We start from the raw sequence: 24,453 nt of genomic DNA, 5'->3' as shown, positions 1-24,453 counted from the left end.
AAAAGGGGCACAAAGGGGACAGGGCGGGGATGGGATGGGGCAGGCGAGTCAGCCCAGAGGAAGGGAGAAAGGGAGTTAAATGAGACTGGGGAAATGGGGAGAGACTGGGTAGAGGGAGGATCCGGGAAAGGGAGCGGGAGGAAGCTGGCCAGAGGGCTGGAAGCGAGACAGGAGGAGAGGACTTGATAAGAGGACAGAGAGGGAGAGGGTACCGGAGGAGGAGGATGTGGGTGGGGGAGGGGAGGGAGAGAAGAGGCAGGTGGGGAGGGGGGGCTTACGTGGAGAGGCTGGGAGGACCCGAGAAGGCGGGGTGGGACTGTGGTGCCAGCCCTGAGAAGGAGGGAGAGAGGGAGGGAGGGAGAAGGGAGGGAGGGAAGGAGACAAGAGGAGCGGCTGGGCAAGTGGTCAGCGGTCAGCACTGCTCTCCCGCCTCTCGCTGCCGCCACGGTCCTTGCCGCCCGGCCGGGAGGCTGCACGGGGCATTATAGCGAGTTCCTGCCCAGCCCCCTGCCCCCTCGGTGGGGAGGGGGAGGGGGAGGGGGGAGTCACCAGCTTGGGGAGGGCGGGGGAGGGGTGGGGAATGATGGCACCGACCAGACACCAAGAAACCGGACCTGCAGCAGCGTCTCCCCATGCAGCTCTGAGCCACAGCAGCGGCTGCGACAGAGATGGGGGGGAGCAAAGAAAGAGGGAGGGGGAGGCCCTTAAAGAGACAGCAGCTGCGGCATAGGGGGCTGCTGGGGACATGGACCAGTGGAGGGTCGGCTCTCCTCTTGGGGAGGAAGGTGGCCCTGGGCACCCTGGCCAGCTGGGAGGGGGCTCTGAGCCCCCAGATGGGGGCTTGACCCTGTTTCCCACCAGCACATGGCAAATGCCTGCCATTTCTTCTCTGCCAGTGCCTCCCAAGTGGCCTGCTGGGGTCCCAGTTTAGGGGTGCCACTCCAGCAGAGAGGAAAAGGATTCCTTGGAGGAGGGAGTGAGACAAAGTGGTGCGTCTTGCTGTCTCTGAAGGATGAGTTTAAGCACTGGATGAGAATAAAAACACCTCCAGACAGCCTCCTTCCGGCTCAGAGACCCCCCCACATCCTTCACTCCAATGGGAAGGGGGAAAACTATAGGGAGAAGTGAGGTGCCCCTAGAGCCCATCTTCACTGCAAGGCTGTCCGGTGATCTTGTCTAACAATTGTAATAGCCCTGAGGTAACAGCACTTGTCCCGTTCTTGCAAGTCAAGAAATGGTCCTGAAGCCTACGGTGGCCCTCCCCAAGGTGACATATTTAGAAGAGGCCGGAGCCCTCCCATGCTGGGTATTAGAGTGACTACAGGGTTTGAAGAGGGTGAGGAAACCCTGCCTCTCTGAAAACCCACCTGGAATGGGACGATGCTCTTGCCCCTGTCCCTCAGGCTGCCTGGCCTCTCCTGGCCTCCCCTAAGCACTGGTCACTCGCTTTTTCTTCAGGTTTCTTATCTTCCTGACTCCCCTTCCTTGGGGACTTCACAGAACAGCAGTTTCCCAGTGGGAAAGGACCCCAGGGATTAGGTGGTTCAAACCCCTCATTCAACCACAAGGAAACCGAGGCACAGTGACTTGGCCAGGGTCACGCTGCATGTCCGAAGCCCAGCTGGAACCCCGCTGGCCTCTGAGCTGCTTCTCACCCTTTCGTGCTGCTTCCTGGAATTTGGCCTTCCTGTCCTGAACTCCACCGTCCTACGGACTTCTGCATGACCTGGGGCCTTGTACCCAAATCGTACTCTGGTTTCCAGGCCTACCCTAAGGTACACCTCAATAAGCAGCCCCACAATTTGTCTTTGCCTGTCCAAAGACCATTCCATTTCCTCCCCAAAAGAGAGGCTGAGGGCTGGATATGCAATTTTGTGCTGCCCTCTAGTGTCAGCGGAAGGAATAGACTGAGAGGTCTCTGGCCTTTGGCAGAAGGAGTTAGGGACAATTTAGGGGCAATAGTGGATCTAGCTTCTTGACCTCAGGGCTTCCTCTAAGGGGGAAAAGGACCCAACTTGTGTATGTTTACTATGTGCTGACCATGAGGCAATGTGGTTTATGTTCTTATTTAATCTTCCCAGATGGTAATATCTGTTTTATAGACAAGAAACGGGTTCAGAGATTGAAGGGAAAAAAAAAAAAGACAAAAAACTTGCCCAAGATAACACAGCTATGAGAACTGGCAAAACTGGATAGCTCCAAAGCCAAAGAGCAAAGCTGAGTTGGGGGTGGGTGGGCAATGGTAGGGCACCATAACTACTTGATTGAGGACTACAAACCTGGTCAAGTCGTGGCTTCTCTCTGGATGACCTGAACTACAGCCGGCAGAGACACTTTTCTGTCCTCCAGGAATTCACCCAGACACCCAAGTAAATTCTGCCTTCTGTCTGCTCCCTCTCCTACCTAAGTTTCCATGATAGTTCACACGTGTATTAAGCTGTGTCAAACAGGTCATAAATTGGCAGCGGAAGGGCCCGATCTGGCCCACAAACATGCTTTGCTTAGCCAGTCTGGTGTTGCCGGGATAGTATTTTCTTAAATTCTAACTTATTTGTCAGTGTTTGCAAATTAGGTGATTTCACATCGAAGCTCAACTTCTTTTGAGAAAGAACGAGAAAGTCAGACAACATGGAGCCCATATTCTAGCTCCATAATGTTTGGTGGGAGCCAAGCAGCTGCTGCTTCATTCAGTGGGCTGAATGTTGAGTCCTCCAGCTCACCAGTCATCCCCACAGAGCCTACAGCCTTGTTCCTTGCAGGAGTTGGCCACCCCTATTTCACAGACATGAATTCACCTATCCTCGCACAAGGTCTCCATGAAGACTGGAAGGTGGGTGTTCTTAGTAACCCATTTACAAGTTGGGGGGGGGGGGCTCTGAAGTTCAGAGAGGTTAAATAACTTGCAAAAGATCCCCTAGCCAGTTTCTTTTGAGTTTTAATCTACCCCTGGCACACGCACTCACACACACACACACACACACACACACACACACACTGCTCCTGCTGTCACCACTAACTCTTCCTGAAAGCAGGAGATCAGCTCCACCAGCCCTGGCCCAGGAAGGACGCCCTCACCCTGTCCTCTTACTTGGACGCCACCAAAACAGCCTCGGGTCTCTCCATCCGCAGGGTGGGGTGGTTCTGCAGGCCCCAGCAGAGGGCAGTGAAGCTCAGTGGGAAGAAAATGCAGCCCAGTACAAAGAGCAGGGTCATGCCTGTCTGGGGTAGAGAAGGTGAGAAAAGATGAGCATGAGAACCCACAGCGTCCCTTAGACCCAGAGACTCCCTTCACCCTGATAACTCAGCGGCCCATGGGATCCATTCATCTGTAACCCATGAGGCATTGCTCTTCCCTAATCTCTTTGGGATTTTTTTTTTTAAAGATTTTATTTATTTGAAAAGGACAGAGAGAGCAGGAGCGGGCGGGGGGGGGGGGGGTGGAGCAGAGGGAGAGAGAGAAGCAGACTCCCCGCTGAGCAGGAAGCCCAAGGTGGGGCTCAATCCCAGGACCCCAGGACTGGGAGATCATGACCTCAATCCAAGGCAGGTGCGTAAGCGACTGAGCCACCCAGGTGCCCCACTTTGGGATCTTTATTGCACTTTAAATATCCCTCCTCCAGGACAGTTGGGCATCCTAATTTTTTTTTTTAAATCAACCCATTCCAAGCATTTCATTCATTTTCCTGGAGCTGGTCCACACCTCCCAATCCATATCACACCTTAAAATTTCTTCTCTTCATCCTTCAACCCTAAGGATGTGCCTACTCCTTCTTATGATCTCCAACCCATCTCGTTCTCTGCCCGCCCCCAAGCTCTTCCAGTCCCCTCTCCCTTCTCCTAGGTTCTCACCTCTGAGGGGCAAGGTGGAGGCTACAGAGGGAGGCTGGTGATTCTCATCAGCACCCAGAACTCAGAAAAACCAGAGGGTGTTCAAATTGTAAAGATATTTGAAATTGAAAAATAATACTTTTTTAAAAAGAAAAAACCAAGGCATTATCCCAGTAACAGAGAAAAAAACCCAAGAAACAACAGAACCCCTGAAAACATACATATTTACATATATGTTATTTTTGTCTGGAAAAGTCTCCCCTCCCATCCACCACAGGGAGGGGAGGGGTGCAGGAGGCCCAGGGAGGGTGCAAGGAGTTGGGGCCCGCCATCCTGCATCTCCTAGGCAGCTTCGAGGGCCCCTTCTTCTAGGACACAAGAAAGGTGTCAAACTGCAAGGGCACGAGGCTGAGGCAGCCGGGCAGTTGAAGAGGGCGGGAACACCACGCTCCCATTGGTGGACGGGTGGACGGTTTAGAACACGCTCTCCTCCCATTGGCCCACCTCTTGACACATGTGCCCTATATATGCGTCCTGGCCGAGGGCCCTCCTCTGGCGGGGCGGGACTGTGCCGGGCCTTCTAATGCAGAACTGACCAATTAGAATTCGTCGATGGCTTGACGGACACCTTTGTTTCGGGCAGAGCTGAAAAAGGAGTCAGGAAAAGGAAGGAGGGGGAGAATAAGAACACCCTAAGGAGTCCTGGCTTTAAAAGGCGGCACAATATAGGATAATAGTTAAGATGGCAATTTCTAGGGTGGGACCATCTGGGCTTCAAATTCAGACTGCGGATAATAAAAGAAGCTGACTGTATGGCTCCATTTGGATGAAGTTCAAAACAGGCAGAATGTCTTCGGTGAAGATTCAGAATAGCGCTCAACTTGGGGCGGGGGAGGTATTGACTGAGGGGAGACCCCAGTGAGCCTCTGAGGTGTTGGGAATGCCCCTATTTTTTTTTAAGATTTTATTTATTTATTCGACAGCGATAGAGACAGCCAGTGAGAGAGGGAACACAAGCAGGGGGAGTGGGAGAGGAAGAAGCAGGCTCATAGCGGAGGAGCCCGATGTGGGGGCTCGATCCCACAACGCCGGGATCACGCCCTGAGCCGAAGGCAGACGCTTAACCGCTGTGCCACCCAGGCGCCCTAAGGAATGCCCCTATTTTGATCACGAGTGTACACATAGGTAAGCGTGCCCAAGGCGTACCCTTAAAATGTGTGCACTTTATTTAAATTAAGCTGGAATTAATTTTTAAAATGCTAAACAAATTTAGGCTCTGAATGATGGTGGGCCAATCTCTGGGGACCTCAATTCTTCATCCGTGAAGCTGGTATGATAATAATTCCAGGTCATTAAATGCCGCTTATGGAGCATTTACTATGGGCCAGACACTGATCTGAGCGCTTAAAAATATCAACTCATTTCCTCATTAACGGAGGAACAGCTTTGCGGGTTGTTTATTATTGTGTCTATTTTACAGAGATGGGAAAACAGAGGCACGGAGAGGTTTGGTACCTTGTCCGAGGTTACACAGGAAGTGAACAAGGTAGGATTTTTAAAATCCTATTTTCTGACTGCATTGGTCTCTATAATGTTAAACAGATATAGAAAACCCATAAACTCATTTTCCTAAAGGAACTGCAAGGTTAAAGACAAAAAAGATATCATTTTAATACAGTGTAGACATCAGTCACAATTTCAGAGCTTATCTCTGTGAATGGCTCTTGCTTGTTTAGTTACTCCATTTTCCCCCTCTGGGTAGGACTCTGAACATCAAATTAAAGGTTGAACCCAAAGCAAGGTAAGATTTTTTTTTTTAAGATTTTATGTATTTATTTGAGAGTGTGAGAGAGCGCATGAGCAGGGGGGAGGGGCAGAGGAAGAGGGAGAAGGAGACGCCCCGCTGAGCAGGGAGCCTGACCTCAGGACCCTGGGATCACGACCTGAGCCCAAGGCAGACGCTTGACTGAGCCACCCAGACGCCGCACAAGATAAGACCGTTAAAGATGAAGCCTTTAGGGGCGCCTGGGTGGCACAGTCGTTAAGTGTCTGCCTTGGGCTCAGGGCGTGGTCCCAGTGTTCTGGGATCAAGCCCCACATCAGGCTCCTCTGCTGGGAGCCTGCTTCTTCCTCTGCCACTCCCCCTGCTTGTGTTCCCTCTCTCGCTGGCTGTCTCTCTCTGTCAAATAAATAAATACAATCTTAAAATAAAAAAAAAAAGATGAAGCCTTTAGTTGCGTAATGAGTGGCCATTCTCCCCACCATCCTCTCCTCACCATCTGTCTAATCAGGACCCCTTGCACTGACTGCATAACCCACTATGGGTAACAACTCAAGTTGGAAAAATTTGGTTTACAGCACTCAACTTCTTTTTTTTCATGATTCTCCCCTACGCAGCCTTTTTTAGACAATTTGTCTCCTAATCACCACTCATCATGAAATTTTGATAACACAGTTCTACTGTATATCTGTGCTTAGGATACTAAAAAGTTTTTTGGTTTGTTTTTTTTTTTTTTTTTTTTTTTTGCCACCAAGAACCTATTTCTGTCCCCTTGGGGGCGATATTAGCCGCGTCGAAATGCACTGGAGTCACCATACTGCCACTTTTACACATACCGCCTCCACATCCAGCGAAAGTCCCATTCCACAGATGCAGGCAGCGAGAGGTTGCATTAATTACTGAAGATTGAAGTGGCTGGTAAATGGATCAGGGATCCAGAGACCTACAGAGATCCTAGCTCAGTTACTTAATTATCTTCTTCAAAACTGTGCTTTCTGACATGGAAAATGGTGGGACTGGTCCAAAGAGGTTTTCTCTAAACCTCGGGGTTGTGTGTGTCTGTTTGTTTTTACCCCATTTGACTTAACAATAGCAAACATCGATAAAGCGCATACTGGATGTCAGGCACCAATCCGTGCCCTATACATATACTAACTAATGGGTTGTCACAATAACCTAAGGAGGAGATACCATTATTACTTTCCCTTTATAGAGGAGGGAATCGAGGCACAGAGAGGTGGTGTGATTTGCTCAAGGTCACACAGGCAGTTAAGTGGCAGAGCTGGGATTTGAACCTAGTAGTCCGATTGGCAGAGTACCCATTCTTAACCATGTACTTTAAAAGGAAACTATCACTATCGAAAATAGAAAACCAGTATCACTTGCTGTAAATGAAGGTAACAAAAAAATAAATACAATGGAAAAAATAAAGTGTTCTAACCTTGTAGCTAGATACTTTCACCTGCTCGGAATTCTGAGCTGGAGGGCTGCACTCTCTTTGTTATAGATGAGACATGGCAAGATAAGTGTGGACAGAGAGGTGTTAAAGGGCTTCTGGCAGCAAAATGAGACCGGCTCCTGGAATAATCAGAAGTGTTGAAGAGGAACTGGAAAGAGAATAGCTTTCGTGCGCGCGCCTGATTTTTTGCAGACGGGTGTAGCGTGTAAAATAAACCCAAGACCGGTCGCATTCCACACACCGTGATCCCTCGTCCGGGCGTCCTAGGGGTGCCTGAACTCCCCGGAGGAGAGAGGGAGACCGTGCCAGTTTTGGGGGGCAGGGGGGTGCAGCCCTCAGGACCGCGCCCGTAGAGAGGGGCGTCATGGGGGGCACTCCCTAGGTGCCCATCCAGGCTCCAGGGACTCCAGCCGCTTTCCCACCCCAGCCTGGCTCCCCAAGGGAGTCTCTCACCCCCACTCGGTGCTCACACACCTGCCACACAATTCACCCGGGGCCTGGAGTTTACCGTTTCCTGCTACTCCAGGCTCCTGTTTCCAAATGGTGTCTCGTGCATCCCCTTTGCCTCGGTGCTGCGCAGCGCCGGCCCTGGGAGGCGTGCAGGTGTGATATCACCGAAGGCTGTGAATAAGTAAAGAATAAGCAGCCAAAAGTGGCCTGTTTCCCGCATGATACCCAGGGAAGGGTCCAATTCCCCCTACCCGTGCTCTGGGGAGAGTCCCGCCCAGCGCGCCAGAACATTTATTATTTAGTACTTTTATTGTACCTGTCCCAGGCTAGGCACTGTTCTAGGCAAGTCCAGTCCCACCCTTTATCTGTGCAGTAGAAAAAGCTGAAGGGCACGACTGGTGAGTGGAGTGAGAAAAGGAAGAGCCTGGCCAGGCCTTTTTTTCTCCCATAGATTGGCTGTGACACCTTGGTCAAGTGTCAGAACCTCTCTGAGCCTCGGGTGTATACACACAAAGTTCCACTTGCCTGGGCTCAAATCCTAGCTCTGTCACTCAACCAGCCAGGAGAACTCATGCAAGTGATTTATCACCTCTTAAAAGGAGGATGGGGGAGGGGGGAAGCAGTCGTACCTCTCCCTTGGGCTGCTAGGATAAGTGAATGAGATGTGTGTAAAGCATGCTTCCTATGTGGCCCCTTGTAAATTCTCACTGTGATATGCATTCCAGGTTGTTCTCGTCCTATTTTTTTATGAGCCCTTGTTCTATGCCGGGGACTCTACATACCTTTCCTCCGATCATCACGCATCCTCTCAGATCTTAGGTGACCCCACTTTCCCAATAAGTGAGACTCAAGCTCAGTGAGGTCAGCTGACTTGCCCAGTGGCACGACTAGAATCCATTGCCTGACCTTCTTTTTCAACCGGGTCAGGATTCTTTTCTATCTACAAAATGTAAATAAGGCAGGGCGGGGGAGCACCTGGGTGGCTCGGTCGGTTAACCATCTGCCTTTGGCTCTGGTCATGATCCCAGGGTTCTGGAATCGAGCCCTGTGTTAGGCTCCCTGCTGAGCAGGGAGTCTGCTTCTCCTTCTCCCTTTGCCCCTACCCCCTACCCCCCACTCCTGCTTTCTCTCTCTCTCTCCATTCTCTCTCTCAAATCAATCAATCAAATCAAATAAATAAAAATTAAATTAAAATAAGACGGAAATGATGGTTCATGCCACTTAGGTCTACTGTTAGGATTAAATAAGATGAAGTCTGGGAAGAGGGCTTGATGGATGCTTGCTCTAGTTCTGCTCCCTCGGCTTATTATTCCCTGGGCATAACTACCTGAGCACAGGCCTTTCATTTTCCTAACAGGACGCTGATAACCTCCTCTTAGTCTCTGGGAGGCAATATAGTCAGATGTCCATTAGGAGGGGCCGAAAGTCTAAGAGCAAATTCAGAGCAGCTGGGTTCCGTTCCCACGCCTGACTGCAGGCCGGGCTGAATTTCTCTCATCTTCTGGGTGTTCGGTGGGTCTCAGATCTCCCACCCACCCCACGAGGACTGAGAGTACATCATCTTTTTTCTCTCCTTCCTGGGGCAGTGCAAGACTCCACATGATCGTATCCGACATCTCCAATTCTGAACTTTAGGGAGAGCGAGGTCTTATGGTTACTTGGCTATCACGAAATCGGTTTCTCCCTGCCTCCAACAAATGGTGTGATGTGGGCGGAAGTGGCCTTGGCAAAGTGGGTGCATACATCGCCCGTCCCATTGATTTGTCTTGCAGAGAGCAGGCCCGGTGCACTGTCCACCATCCTGCATAATGTATGAGCCCATGGTAGGAACAGAATACCATCAGTGAATCTGTCCACTGCAGGCCATGGACGTGTCCAGAGGCCTTGCCAAGGCTGACGTCTCCCTGTTGGCAGGAACAGAACAGAGCGAGGGAGTCTGTGTCGCCTGAGGCCTTTCCCAGGGCAGGGGTGGGAACTGGCCTCATCTCGGGCCTCGGGATTCTGCAAAGAAGATGGGTTAGACAAGAAGACAGCCCCAAGAAGGCAATCTGACTCTGCCTTAGAATCAGCAATGGTGATATTGGGGACAGCCAGCCTCCTGTCTCCTGGGTCTGAAGCTCCCTCTGGGAGGGTGGGGGGGGTGGGAGAGGAGGAGGGTGGGACTCTGTCCGTGTGGTTGAAGGTGAGAAGGAGATTTGGGACCAGGGACACAAACCCTGGCGATTTCTGGGGTTGCCTCATGGTGCCAGAAATCCCCAGGGGCGGTGGTGGAGGCGAAGTACACGGGGGTGGAGGACATAGACAGAAGTAGGTATATGGTGGTACTGCTGATGTGGGAAACAAAGGCCGAAGAATAATTATTTCATTTCCTTACCACCTACAGCCCACTGACAAGTCCTTGAAACAGGCAGAGTGACATTCCTCTAGGGACTCAACTTCCTCAATGTTGACATTTGCTGAGGGCAAAAGACAATCCTAGCCCACCCCACCCCTTACCTCCCAGGGTCTTGTAAGTTTACTTTAATGTATAAAAATTCTTTTGGAAACTTCCTTTATCTCTAAACCCCCCAAGATACGTGTTGGCAATCATCCCCCAAGCATATGGCCCACCAATATACATCTGAAGGGTCTCAAGACTGAAGTTTTATTAGACAGTAATAAATGACCTTTCCCCAACAATAGCTAGCCCCCCCAAGGTCCTGGAAACCTTGCTTCCAAAATTCCTTAGAAACTTCCCCTATCCCTAACCCCCTCCCAACTTGAAAGTATATAATGGGCCACTCTGCATGACCCCATGGCAGTTCTTTCTACCCGCGAGTCCTATGCCCGTGCTTTAATAAAATCACCTTTTTGCACCAAAGATGTCTCAAGAATTCTTTCTTGGCCGTTGGCTTAGAACCCTAACGTTCTTTCCTACATCACTGCTTTCAGGGGAACATACCCGGATGCACTAATCGTGGATGAAGTCTGAGGCCCCGTTGTGCTTACGTGAGTGTACGTAGTCCAATCATGTATGTGTAGAACCCCAAAGGGCAGGAATGCAAGTGGGAGGTCCGAGTGGCTTGTGAGCCACGGGACAAGGGCATCTCGATAACAACCCTTTATTGGTGGATGGCTGGATTTGATTCGTTCATAGAATCAGTGAGTACTCGCTAGAGGCCCCCGGGACCACACCAACTGCCAGGGCTTGGGCTATGGGGATGAATCAGACCCAGGCACTTGCCGTCTAACCGTCTAACCAGGGAGCCAGGCACCAAAGGGGAGAATTCAAACACCTTGTCATCACTGCTGGAATAAGCATGCGAATAAGATGCCCAAAGCAGCCCCCTCTGCCTGAGGTTGGCAGGGAGACCTCCCTGAGACAAAATTGAGCAGAGGCTTGAAGGATGAGAGAGTTCTTCCGGGGGAAACAGGAAGGGTGTTCTAGGCAGAGGGAACAGTATCTGCAAATGTGTGGAGCTGTGGAACCCCTTGCACTGGCTCAGGAACCATGAACAGATCCTATGGGGGAAGACTGGAAGAATGATGGAACACAGAACAGTCTTACTTTTTTCTTTACAGATTATCTGACCCTGGTCCCCCAGTGCAACGTGTGTCCCAGGAGGGCAGGAAATTTGTCTGCCTTTTTCTCTGCCGGAAGCCCAGAGCCTAGATGAGATTTGCTGTTGATGAGCAAAGGGAAGATAGGAGGGGCCCAGACTGGATGAGGTTGACAGCGAAGCATTTGGACTTTGCCCTTTGGAGGTTTTAAAATAGAAAAAGGACAAGATGCAAGGTGGTGGGAGGAAATCACTTTGACAGTGACCTGAGGGGGAGGAGACCCACCCAAGTCTTAAACTCGAGCACTGTCAATAAAAAATGAGTGGGGTAAAGTTGGAAAAAAAAAAAAAAAGCAGAATGCTATACAACTGACGAGTAGCTTTGATTTTTACAACTTCCCCGTAAGGCAGGAGTTTCCCTGTTTTACAGAGGAGGAAATGGATTCCGCGAGGTTCAGGGACTTGGCCAAAGCCACACAGCACGTTGGTGGTGTAGCCCGGGGGGTCGGTGTCCCCTTTGCAGCGCCGCAGGACCCAGCAAGGGATGAGGACCCGACCAGGGCAGGTGGCAGCGGGAAATCGCCTTTTCCGTTCAGGAATAGCGGGAAAACCCGGCGGGCGGCGACCAAGAGGGGCTGGTGGCCTCCGAGGTTCGAGCCGGGGAAGAGCGGCGGGGAGAAGGAATTTGGGTCTCGGCGGCCGCCGTACGAGCGGCGCTCGGATCTCCATGGCAACGGCCAGAAGCAGCGGGAGCTTCTGGGCGGTGCAGCCGCCGCGCCCGATTGGACGAGCTTGGCGCGGAATCCGCGAACTGCCCGCGGCCCCGAGGGTGCAGGTGATGGGGACCGGTCACTGGAGGGAGCCGGGGTGTGGGGACAGCCAGGGGTGTAGCCAGGGTCAGGCTGGGGCCTGCGAGGGGGACGCCGCCTCGAATCCCCGGACCCCCGATGGACCAGGAGCCATCGTTCGGCCTCAGTTTCTCCAAGCGGGAATTGGGTGGGTGGGGGAGTGGGCACCCCAGTCCAATGGCCCCTCTCAGACTCTGAGACACAGGACTTTTTCTCCTTTGCAGCTCCTGGACTGACTGGCGCTGTCCTGACCCATGGACGTGAGTCCTAGGCCCCTTACCCTTTTCTGGAGCGGCCCCCTCAGGGCCTTAAACTCGCCTTGGAGCCCGAGCCCAGACTGGAGAGGGGGCTGTTTACCCAACATAGACCCTTCGAGCCCAGGACCAGAGCTGTGAGAGAGTGCCCGGAGTAGACTTCACACGGAGAGCACATTCCCGCTCTACCTGGCAAGATGAGAAGCTTGCCAAGTCACCGAGGAGGAAAGGCATCCCAGGCCAAGGGAACAGCTTGGGCAGAGCCTCGCGGGTGGGAGAGAGCACAGGCATTTGGGAAGCTGCTAGGACTTCAGTCTGGCCGGAGTATAGAGGAGGAAAGAGGGAGGAGTAGGCAGGGCTAGACTGGGGCTTTGTCCCTGAGATAAGAGGTTTGGACTGAGTCGGTGGGAGTCATTGATGGATTGTAAGGGAGGGTGCGATACACAACACAGCTGGTGTGGAAAGGGGCAAGATCGCAGATTGGAAGACATTTAGGGGCCAGTAACGTGGCCTGAGGGATGGCGAAGTAGTCCAGAGGACTCAGAGACAATAGATATGTATGGAGAGGCATTCTGAGAGGAAGATCAACAAGTCTTGGAAAATTCTCGAATGACCAACAGGTACTGATGGTCCTGAAATGGGGATGAGAGGGAAAAGTCACGTTTGGGGACCAGGATAGTGTAGTCCTAATGACTCTCTCCCCGCCATCTGGTGGCTGTTCCTTCCCTCATCCCGGCCACCTCCTCCGGGTGTCCTTCCTGGTATTTTTGTGTTCCCACAGCCCCTCCCACCTCCTTGTCACCCCTTCCTCCTGTGCTTGTCCAGGCCTCCTCTAGTCCATGGAATCCAACCCCGGCTCCCGTCAGCAGTCCTTCCCTGCTGCTCCCCATCCCTGCCATCGTGTTCATTGCTGTGGGGACCTATTTGTTGCTGCTCGGCGCGGTGCTGCTGGCTAGGCACTGCCTGCTGGTGAGGGGCCTGGTGGAGGCCGAAGGGTGGGCCCCGGGGAAGAGGAGGTGGTCAGGTAGTGCCCTCATCTGCAGGCCCTGACCCAGAGGCTCCTTTGCCATTTAGTCCCCACACCTATCCCTACGTGTCGTGTCCCCCCCACTTCCCCCCACCACCTGGCCCAGATCCTGCCCCGTTCCATCGCGTAGGCCCAGGGCTGCTGCACAGACTGCAGCTCCCCCTGCAAGAAGCAAGGCGCCTCCAGGCCCCAGGACTGTTGCTGGACCTGTGCCGAAGCCTGCGACTTCCCTCTGCCTAGCCCAGCCCACTGCCTGGATGCCTGCTGCCCCCAGCCCACCGAAGCTGTGAGTTCTCGTCCCAGCCCTGACCCCCTGAGCCCTGACCTGGGCCCTCTCTGGGCATTCTTTCGTTGGTGGTGTGCAACAACATGGGAGGCTGAGCCCCTGCTCTGGGCCCGGCCCCGTTCTGGGGGCTGGGTCAGTGGGAGACAGCCAAAGATGCCATGAACAGCACATCACGTACCTTCTGGTGCTGAAAGCCACTTGCAGAAAAGAAAGCAGGGTGGCAGCTGGGGACAGGTGGGTCACCTGGAGGGCATACTGACTTGCTTTCTAAAAGAAAAAACAACCTGGCACAGAGCTGCTGCTGCTCTCTGAGTGAGTACGACGCCCAGATCCTTTATGGAGGATTTGAGTGCCACTTTATTGACATTATCATTTACTCAGCAACCCTGAGAGCTGGGTATTTTTAAAAACCTGGATATATATGGTTCTGAGTACAAAAAGCATTGATTACAAAGTGCGCGTGTAGAAATACGTAGAAAGCACCAGTCGGCGCATAAACCAGCTCTGTAACCAAAGTCGTTATGTTTTGTGTGTGCCCCTCACGTCCTAAGAGACTATCACTGCTGTGTTACCTACCATTATTTGGCCAAGATGGGGTCATGCCACAAATACTCCTGCTACCTACCCTTTTTGATTTGGCATCACGCCTTGACCTCCTCTGTGCCTGTGGATGTAGACAGGTAAGTATTTCTAGCCTCCTTTTGCGGGGGGAGGAGCTGGCTGAGGGAGGTTCGGTCACTTCTACAATGTTACGTGGTAGAGTCTTACACAGCGAATTGCTCCATTGTGTGTCGAAACAGAATCCTCGGGGAGACGCCTGGCTCCCGGAGGACAGGCCATCTTTGCTTTTGTGGGTTGAAAGATGGTAAATGTAATCGACCACCTTCCTATTTTGGGCTCTGATTTAGACAGTGAAGCTCCTGCCCTTGAGGTGGTGACCTTCCCCAGGAGGAAAGAGGGAGGATAAAAGTCCAAGCAAATTCATAACTTGGGCTGACTGTCGTTGGTCAAATTTCCCGGGGGAGATTTTGAGTGTTGAAGGAAATTATGGGGCAAGGGGCTCTCCCCTTACAAAAAAATCTGCTTCTGGTTTCCTAGGGGTAGCTGGGAAAGGGAGCCCAGGACTGAGGCTAAGGGGGCAAAGGGGAAAAAGAAGATAACCCTGGGTCCTAAAAACTCCCTGTTTGATAGGAAATGCTCAGTTATGAAGCGATTTCTGGCCCCCTGCCCGGGGTATGCTGCCCCTTGCCCCTTCTGTCAGTCCAGGCCTCTCCTCGGTCAGGGTGACAGTGGAGCGAGGTGCAGGGAATTTCAGACCTGGAGACCTCAAGACCTGATCTACCTGGCTTCTGCCAGAGCCAGGAAGGAAGGATTCTAGAACGGCACAGGGCAGGGCAGGGTCGTTCTGTCCTTGAGCTGTCTTCGCACAAAGTACAGTAAAGTGTGTGTTCTTCAGTTTCCTTGTCGTAACAGTAACAACCACAAATACGCAAAGCTCTTGGCTACTTCACAGCCTTCAGAAACAGGCTTCCAGAGGCTGGAGTGACTTACCTGAGGCCCAGGCCGGGACACAAACCCAGGTTTCTCTTCCTCTTTGTGGGAGACACCTGCCTGCTCTGCTGCTTTCACCAAGCATGTGGCAAGGTTCTCATTCACTCGTTCACCCCATTCCTCCACCTACGAAAGATCTACGTAGTCATCGTTGAGGCACTGTGCCAGGCCCTAGGGGCTCCGTGAAACAAGCGGGACTGGGTCCCAATCCACACGGGGCTTCCAGGGCAGCGAAGGACAGGGGGAGGAAGTAGGCAGTTATGCTAGAGCAAGAGAAGCGAAGGGGCACATAGCGCGATGGTTGGTCCTCAGCCGTGGGTGTGATCAGAACTGTGGATGAGACAGACACAAAGCCAGGCGTTTGGGCCCCACACCCAGTAGGTCTGGCCGGGGCGGGGGGCGTGCAGAGCTGTGGCAGGACTCGCTGCCTTTTCTTGAGTGCTCACTAGGTACCCAGCATTGTGCCCAGTTCCCTCCACTGGTTCCCCCGCCGGGAGCCTTTGAAGCAGGCATTCTGTTTGTTTCCAAGATGACCAAACGGAGGCTCCAAACACGAGTGAGCCAAACCTGGGCCTGAATTTGACTCAAACCTGGGCCTGCGCTCTAACCGCCAGAGACGGCTGGCCGTCCCAAAGTCACAGGGAAGGAATTGGAGCAGAAGCTGCAGAGCCGAGAGAGAGACACAAGGGTTAACAGGCTCGTGGCATTCTTGTGTATGTACTCAAGTAGCAGATTCTTTCCAGAAGCCACATGGCTGCTTGTGAGAGTCGAGAAATCCATTAGACAGTTATTAATGACTAGCTGTAAACCCTTCCAGTGGACAGAGCCCAGAAATGCTTTTAATACCCTCTCCTCTGAGGTGAGGGCGGTGGAGCCTCTCTCAGCCACCAGTGCTGCGCACAGAATGACGCTGTGGTCCTCCAAAAACCCACAGAGCCCACTTCATCCCAAACTAGGACTCCCCAGGGACGCCCCAAACCACCCCTTCGTCAGACACAAGGAAACCGCTTCGCTCTCCCTTCCGCCACGATGCTTCTAGCATCTAGAGACAATTCTGCTGACAGCAGCACCAGCCCAGTTCAGACCCCTGTCCCTGCAGCCAGCAGATCCCCTTCCCTCACTGGAGCCCCTAGTGATATCTGATCTCACCGGTCATCTGCCACCGCACCCCCAAACCTCAGCTGTTTCAAAGGTCATTCCCCTATTCCTGGCTTGGCCGGGTATCTGACTGAGCTGTGCAACTGTGACTGTCAGCTCTGCCCCAGGCCTCAAGGAGCGAATCTCCTGGCACATCCTGGGTGTGTCCCACTCCAGCCACTTGGCCTGACTCCAGTCCATGCGTGAAGCAGTCGCAGATCACCCCTGTCACCAGGCAGGAGAGAAGTAGGCTGAAATAGACCGGTTCTCCCTTCTTGTCACGAAGGACATCCTGTCCTATTCCCCAAGAGACAAACCCTTCCCCCTGCCCCCCCGGAGCTGAAAAGTCCTCTTCTTTCTTCTTTGCCCAAAGCCGGGGGGGGGGAAATGGTTTGATTCATCCACTCGTTCAACATTCGTTTGTATCACACGTACCTGCCGAGGCCGAGTCCTCATGCTAGCTCAATGGTGACATGTCCCTGTCCCCACAGACCCAGAAAGAAGCTGATATTCCTCACCCTGGGAGGCAGTGGGGTCAAGGGGGATCTCCCTCTCTGAGGCTCTATTTCCTCTTTCGTAAATACAGACGCCCCCTGCGCAAGGTTCTGATAAAAGAGAGGTGACTCTTAAAAACATTAAAAAAAAAATCTGCCAATTACCATTTTCAAAGACAACTGAGGTTTTTCAGAATCATTCATGAATACAGTCTGCCTTTCAGGGAGCAGATGCTCAGAAATGATGAAGGAGGTCCTACAGTTGGGTCTCATGCCAAGGAAGAAATCCACAGAACCAAGGAGATAGTAGAACCAACTTCGAGCTGAACCTTGGGACTTAATGGAACAGGGCTACTTGATGTCTCAGCCTCCTTGCCTATAAAATGGGAAGAAGGAAAGAATGCCCTGAATAGTCTCTTCCAGCTCCTGAACTCAGTTGTTTGGAACACTGCCGCCTTGCTGATTTCTCAACAGTGCAGGGAATTGATTTGTTCCCAGGAATGGTAGATGGTACCCTCTGTTCCACTGGGCAAATGGGGCTTCCCAGGCCTCTCTGTTCCCTTCTCCCCTGAGAGGGAAAGAGCTTAGGGGACTGGTCACCCCTCCTCCTGCCTGCCTCCCTCACCCCTCTCTCCTCTCCCTCAGGATTGGGCCCCTCGCTGCCCCCGCTGCTGCCCACTTTGTGACTGTGCCTGCGCGTGCCAACTTCCTGACTGCCAGAGCCTCAACTGTCTCTGCTTCGAGATCAAGCTCCGATGAGGACCCAGAGTCCTTGCCCCTTGGGGAGTGGCCAGCCCCCAGGGCCCACATGCCTCATTCCCTGACCTGCCTTCAGGCACCTTTCTCCAGGCCACTGGAACCACAAATGGCCTGCCTAGCTCTTCGGCCTCTGAACCAGCCCTGGAGAGCCTGGCTCCCTGCAGAGCAGGACTCAGAGAGCCCTTGGCCATTTGGACTGCAGCCCCTTTGGAGGGCCAGGAGGGAAAGGGGCTAGCGCTCTGGCAGGTGACCCTGCCCGCCTCTCCACATAAACTATTATAATCGAAGGTGTGAGTGGGAGACACTGCTGGCCACGGAGCACCTCATGGGTCAAACCTGAGCCTTGAGTATCAGGATATAGGGGTACCCCAGCCACACCTTGTCTGTGGAATCTTGGTTATCTTCAGGTGAGTGTCATGCCTGCATCTGCTCTCCCTCCAAAGGAACGGTCTCCCCAGAATCACAAGAACCACCATCAGGGCCCGGCGGGGAGGGAGAAGAGAGAAGGAGGCAAGGAGGGCCACAGATTTCAGTCTCCTTTCCTCTTCTCCCTCTCCACAGATTCCTGCGCAAAGACTGATTTCTCTTAACAACCTTTGAGCGCCTCGGGCTGGATTTCCAAGGAAATTTCCTCTGAAGTACCGGTGAGTGGGCAGGGCCCGCCCCTAGCCCCCAACTAGGGCAGGCCCAGGGCTTCCTCCCCCTTCCCTCACTTGAGGCCTCATGCTGGCATGAATGTCAGGGGCTTCAGGTTTCCCTAAATATAGGTCCCTGCCAGGGGATCCGTGGCAAGGAAAGGGCAGGGGTCACCGGAGGAGGTTGGGGACATGGGCTGGGGGGAGGGCAGGAGCTGCCTTATAACCCAGCCCGGGAGCGGCCTGGCTCACTCGCTGCTGACCAGGCTCTGCCCGCTCTTTCTGCCTCCTCGCAGGTGGGCGCCAGCGGGACGCAGCAGGGGTGGAGTGGGGCCTAAGGGGTCCGGATGAGGAGGGGGGTCCTGGCCAGTAGGATGAGGAGCTCGGAATGTATTTAGGGGCTGAGCAGCTAGGGGCAGATTGGACTTGGAGGGGGAAGTCGGCCCAGGGAGACGTTTTCGCAGGGACTCCGGCGCCGCATCCCCAGACTCGCTGGGGCTGGCGGTGGCGGCTGCAGGCCGGTCCGCGTCGGCGGCGGGCGGAGGGGCGGAGAGCGCTTGCGCACGCGCGGTGAGGCTGGCCCTCCGGGCCCCGAACGGGACGGGCGCCACCAGGGCGCCGACACCCGCACGGGCGGGCCGCCCGGAACCTCTGCCCCGCCGTCCTCTCGTGCTCCTCCCGGGGCAGCCGCTCTTCCGCGTGGGCTGGTGGCCCGGGGAGGGGTGGCCCCGCGCCCCCGAGCCGGCAGGTTCGCAGGCCGGCAGACGCCCGACCTCCGGGCCCGCCACGGCGTGACACACGCGGCCGTCAGCGCAGGCCGGAAGCTGGGGCTGCCCCGGGCCGCCGCGCTGGGCCTAGGCGGGGAGGCTGAGCCTTCCTCTTTTCAGGCTCTTGCGCCCGCTTCCCCCCTCCCCATCTCCTCCGGTGCCCCAAATCGGCTGAGTCACGGCGCCCCAGAACGCGCCAACTGGGGGGAAAAGGGAGAGGGAGGGGAGGGCCTCGGCGACCCGCGGGATGTGGCCCGAGTCACGTCCTAGGGGGCCGGGGGAGGGATCGTGTTCTCGCCGCGCTGTCCCCGCCCAAGCGCCGCCTCAGGGCTTCGCCTTTCGGGGGCGGCCTCTCCACCGTTCCTCGCCTGCAATTGGACGCCGGGGCGCCTCCGGCCCCCTTCAAGGGAAAAAACCCGGCGGAGGCTGGCGTGGTGCCTTTATAAAGCCCGGCGCCACCTCCCTGCTGCCCGCCTTCTGCGCCGCCCCCTCAAGAGCTGAATAGGCTGCGTTCCTCCTGGAACGCGCCGCAGAACCAGGGTCCTGGTGACGACTGCCGCGTTCGCTCCCTCAGTCTGCTCGCCGGCCCGCAGCCCTCCACCGCCGCACCCCGCAAACCCGCCCCCTCGCGTGCCAGGTGAGCACCCCTCGCCATGTGCGAAGGTCAGGGACCGTGGAGAAGGATCCCGGGGGCCGTCGGCAGTCGGAGCCCCCCTCCCCCCAACCCCGGTCCCAGCATCTCCCCCGCCCCACTACCACCCATACCTCTGCTCCCAGCCCGGACTCCGCAACTTTATCGAGCCCCCTCGGTTTGCTGCGCAACGCAGCGGCTCCCCGCGCTGAGTCATGGCGGGGGAGGAAGCGGGACGAGATGAAGGGCCATTCTCTCTCTCTGCTTTTCTTGCTGGCACCCCAGATGCAAAGGATTATGGCCCCTTTGCCTCGGCGGGGGTCCTAAGAGGCAGCGAGGGGTGGGGGCCAGCTCATACACTGCCTCAGGGTTCCCGAAAGTGTGGTTGGGCCCTGCCCTGGGATGTGGGCGCACCTGGCGAGGAGGGGAAACCCCTTGGAGGCGCCTGATGCCCAGTTAACACTTAACGTGTCTTTCCTTATTGGGTGACCTTGATTGTGAGCCTGGAACAGCTGCAGCCGTGCGAGCAGACAGGAGCATTTTCATGGGAAGGGGTGGGGCGCTTGCCTCGCTACAGTTCTCTCACCCTGTATGAGCAGTGAGATTGGCAAACCTTACCCCTTTCCGCCACCCCCCCCCCACCCCTTTCCTGGGCTTCTGATTACCCTCCTGCCCTTTCTTCTAACACCTTTTTTCCTTTTCCTAACGCCTTCCCCCAACCCTGGGCGGAGAAGCTTGACCTTGGGGTGTCCTTGAGGCTTTAGTGCCTGGGCCAGCCCTGGGATCTTGGGTGGATTGGAAGGCCCTGGCAGTCAGAAGATCTGGGTTCTGATCTCAGCTCTGGCCCTTGTGCTGTGGGACTTGAAGCACAGAACTTTTCCCTTCTCTGGGTCCTTGGGTTGGGCCCTCTGCCTGCGTATCCCCTCTAAATTCTAAAATACTCGGGTTCGGTTCTGCTTCTAGGCAAGGTGACCCCATGGCAGAGCGCAAGCCAGAAGGGTCCAGCTTCTACACGACCTGTCTGTCCATGGCTCTGGCCTATTGCATTGCCCCAGATGTCAATACGCAACCCCACCCACCACAGCTGGGAAACACCCAGCAACAGGCAGAGTTAGGAAAGGTACAGGAGGCAGGCCTAGTATAGGGAAGTTGGGCGTAGGGGAGGGCTGGGGACAGGAAGTGGCCTGAGACCTGCCGGTATGGAGCAGGGGAGGTAGGTCCCGACCTCCAGGCAAGGGGCCCTGCTGGTCGGGAGACCACAGTGAGACCCAGCTAACCAGTCCTCCCCTATCTGCCTCCTTGCCCAGGAACTGACCGGCACCATGCCCTACCAGTACCCAGCGCTGACCCCGGAGCAGAAGAAAGAGCTTTCTGACATCGCTCACCGCATCGTGGCCCCGGGCAAGGGCATCCTGGCTGCAGATGAGTCCACTGGTATGGGCAGGACGCAGGAGGAGGAGAGCCTAGGGCCGAGGGTGACCGGCTGATCCCCTTATTTCCGTATGCTGCCCCCTTCCAGGGAGCATCGCCAAGCGGCTACAGTCCATCGGCACTGAGAACACCGAGGAGAACCGGCGTTTCTACCGCCAGCTGCTGCTCACTGCTGACGACCGCGTGAACCCCTGCATTGGGGGCGTCATCCTCTTCCACGAGACACTCTACCAGAAGACAGATGATGGGCGTCCCTTCCCCCAAGTTATCAAATCCAAGGGCGGTGTTGTGGGCATCAAGGTGAGGGGCGGGGTCTCAGGATGCGAGAGGTGAGATAGATCTCATGGAAAGAAGGCCAGAGTTGTACGCTGGGGGTGGGCATTGGGTTGGGAGTCTGGAGACTTGGGTGGGATCGCCCAGATCACCTCCAAAGCTTATGTGACAAAAGCTAGAAGCTTTTGGGACCTGCATGGCTTTTTTTTTTTTTTTTAAATCATCTTATTTTTAAGTAATCCCTATATCCAACATGGTGCTTGAACTCAAAACCAACCCCGAGATCAAGAGTCATAGGCTCCACCGACTGAGCCAGCCAGGCACCCCTGCTTGGCACTTTTAATCCTTGTAATTCCCAGAGCGCGGTATTCCCTTCGTCATACAGACAAAAACCCAGAAGCTCAAGGCAGTGAAGCGTGCGGCTCACTGAGTTAGTAAGTGCTAGGAGCCCAGGCTCTGTCCGATCACATCCCCACGTAGTTTCCCTCCTGCCATCAGGTAGTGTAACTGCGTGAAGACATTTGCAAAGCGAGATTACCATTTGAGAGAGTAAGGGAAGTTGAGGGCAGAGTGGAGTACTCGAGGTTGCTTCCCCGTCTTACACTGTTGCCCACCTTCCCGGGACAGGTGGACAAGGGCGTGGTGCCCCTGGCAGGAACAAACGGCGAGACCACCACCCAAGGTGAGAACTGCTCTGCTCCCCGCGCTCCAGACCAACCCATTCCAGGCCGCTACCCGTCTGGGTGCCAGCTGCCCCCTCCTTTGCCGTGCTCTGACTCCTCTGTTCCCCCCCAGGGCTGGATGGGCTGTCTGAGCGCTGCGCCCAGTACAAGAAGGACGGAGCTGACTTCGCCAAGTGGCGCTGTGTGCTGAAGATTGGGGAACACACCCCCTCAGCCCTTGCCATCATGGAAAATGCCAACGTTCTGGCCCGCTACGCCAGCATCTGCCAGCAGGTGGGCCTGCAGGTCCCTAACAGGCCACCTCCCACCTCCTCTGGTTCCAGAGTGTCAGCTAGCCTGCCACCCATCTGTCAGGATACATATCACCCCCTCACCCAAGGCAACAGTTCTGGAGCCGCACCAAGCGTCAGGCTGGGGCCCGTGGAGGATACTTGTGGGTTCTGTGAGCAGAGGAGCAGAATAGGGATTGTGTGGGTGGCTCGGAGGAGATGCGTGTCTCCTGCAGTCCGCTGAGGGGTGTGAAGCCATGAGTCTGTGTCATCATGGAGAGAAGATCTTGGCTGATGGCTGTGGACAGCTGTAGGTGGGCTCCAGGTTAGGAGGCCTCACGGCTGCCCTGTCCCCCACCCCACAGAATGGCATTGTGCCCATCGTGGAGCCTGAGATCCTCCCTGATGGGGACCACGACTTGAAGCGCTGTCAGTATGTAACCGAGAAGGTAAGGTGCCTGCCTGGGGCAAGGGCCTTGGGGCTGACCCCTGTCCCCACCTTGCCCCCAGCTCCACCCCAATCCACTTTGGCCCTGCTCTGCTCTAGGTGCTGGCTGCCGTCTACAAGGCTCTGAGTGACCACCACATCTACCTGGAAGGCACTTTGCTGAAGCCCAACATGGTAACCCCAGGCCACGCCTGCACCCACAAGTACTCTCATGAGGAGATTGCCATGGCAACTGTCACAGCACTGCGACGCACAGTGCCCCCCGCTGTCACTGGTGAGACCCACATCCTCATCTTGACCTCTGGGAGGTAGATGAACTGCACCCACAATCCTTACGCCCATTTGGTCAGATTTTTAGGTTGGTTTCTAGCGGCTTCTACCAGTGCCCAGGTCTTCGCCTACAGCCACTTACCCCACTTTACCCCCTTGTTCTACAGGGATCACCTTCCTGTCTGGAGGCCAGAGTGAGGAGGAGGCATCCATCAACCTCAACGCCATCAACAAGTGTCCCCTGCTGAAGCCGTGGGCCCTGACCTTCTCCTATGGCCGAGCTCTGCAGGCTTCTGCCCTGAAGGCCTGGGGTGGGAAGAAGGAGAACCTGAAGGCTGCCCAGGAGGAGTATGTCAAGCGAGCCCTGGTAAGGATGGGACTGGAGGGAGGTGGGCAGGGTGCCGGGGTGGATGGAATTCTGATGAGACCTCACTCTGGCTCCTCTCCCCTCTTAGGCCAACAGCCTCGCCTGCCAAGGAAAGTACACCCCAAGTGGTCAGGCCGGGGCTGCAGCCAGCGAGTCCCTCTTCATCTCTAACCATGCCTACTAAGCGGAGGTGTTCTAAGGCTGCCCCCTCAACACTCCAGCCCCCGCCCCCTCCCACACTCACTCTTGAAGAGGGGGGGCCTCATCGGGGCTCCAGGCTGCTCTCTCCCATCACTTTTCGCCTCCCACGTGACATTGGTGTGTGGTGTTGTCTGTATATGCTAACTCCATTGCTCTTTCCAGCCCACTGCCAATAAACAACTATTTAAGGGGGAGTCTGCTGTTCGTGTCTGGTGTTCAGGCCAGGGGAGGGCCAGGGGAGGTGGCAGAGGCTGAACAGTCCCTGTTTTCTGTTTTTCCTTGTGAGGCAGGAGAAAATCAAATGGGTTGGGAGAGGACCTTTCTGCTTCGTTTTACGCTTGCCCAGGGCTTCAAGAAGAGGGCTTGTGAAATTTTCTTCCCACCATCGAGGGCTCCTCCCCCTTTTGCCTGCAGCAACCGTTAAGGCTCACAGTTGGGGACTATGTGTATAACCGTTAGCTCAGCCTCACTTTTAGACCCAGAATTTACAGGTGCAGAAGCCCCCTCTGACAAAAACAGTTGCTGACAAAAAGCCAACATTTCCCGAGTGCTATGAGCCTGGTGACACAAGTGATCTGTAGGAGTCGGTACTCACGCTTAAGGCCGTACTGCTTGAGATGGCACTTTCTTGATGAATAAAAGATTGTTAATACGTATGTCCTTCATATACACTGTTGAGCTGCTTTGTTTTCCCATCTTAACAGGAGATAGGATTAGAACTAGCTTCTTAATCTTCTTGGGGCTGGGGAAGCCCTTGACAAACCTGGAATCCCTTTCTAACAGCGACCTCAGCAACACAAACAACTGGGGCTCGGGTTCCAGGTTAAGCCCTGAGCCAACGTAGCTGCTGTATTCCAGGAAGCCAGAACAAAGGCCCTGCCCTTAACCCCCTGTGCCATGCCCTGAACCCTTCCCCGGTCACCCAGGCTGGGGGGTAGCAGTTAATGCATCAGGTCTTCCGAGCTGACAAATTAGATCCTGGTCATAACCAGGGACCTTGTGACTCTTGCCATTTCCTGAATTTCCCGATATGGGCCCTTTCCTGTCTGACCGTCCCTCTAGAGAA

The 24,453-nt window shown here is 54.8% G+C and overlaps 2 protein-coding genes across 3 annotated transcripts; both read left to right on the top strand.

Annotated features, from left to right (window-relative positions):
- Positions 1-11,783: 11,783 nt before the first annotated feature.
- LOC113267653 (keratin-associated protein 10-10) lies at positions 11,784-18,131 on the top strand. Its single transcript, XM_026515731.4, has 6 exons — positions 11,784-11,891; positions 12,129-12,164; positions 12,984-13,127; positions 13,316-13,471; positions 17,299-17,819; positions 17,974-18,131. The coding sequence occupies exons 2-5, from the start codon at positions 12,159-12,161 to the stop codon at positions 17,410-17,412; spliced, it is 420 nt and encodes a 139-aa protein (XP_026371516.1). The 5' UTR covers positions 11,784-11,891; positions 12,129-12,158; the 3' UTR covers positions 17,413-17,819; positions 17,974-18,131.
- A 72-nt stretch (positions 18,132-18,203) lies between these two features.
- ALDOA (aldolase, fructose-bisphosphate A) lies at positions 18,204-23,581 on the top strand. 2 transcript variants are annotated; one of them, XM_044390181.2, is made up of 9 exons: positions 18,204-18,343; positions 20,753-20,879; positions 20,965-21,176; positions 21,777-21,831; positions 21,945-22,105; positions 22,467-22,550; positions 22,649-22,823; positions 22,987-23,186; positions 23,275-23,581. In XM_044390181.2, exons 2-9 carry the CDS (start codon positions 20,768-20,770, stop codon positions 23,368-23,370), a joined length of 1,095 nt encoding a protein of 364 aa, XP_044246116.1. In that variant the 5' UTR covers positions 18,204-18,343; positions 20,753-20,767; the 3' UTR covers positions 23,371-23,581. The 2 variants fall into 2 exon arrangements, with proteins under 2 accessions (XP_044246116.1, XP_026371515.1); XM_026515730.4 differs by lacking the exon at positions 18,204-18,343 and adding an exon at positions 19,089-19,451.
- The last annotated feature ends 872 nt before the right edge of the window (positions 23,582-24,453 follow it).

This window comes from Ursus arctos, unplaced genomic scaffold (assembly GCF_023065955.2).
Source record: "Ursus arctos isolate Adak ecotype North America unplaced genomic scaffold, UrsArc2.0 scaffold_2, whole genome shotgun sequence".
Classification (NCBI taxonomy): Eukaryota; Metazoa; Chordata; class Mammalia; order Carnivora; family Ursidae; genus Ursus; species Ursus arctos.
This window is presented reverse-complemented; position numbering and strand designations above follow the sequence as displayed.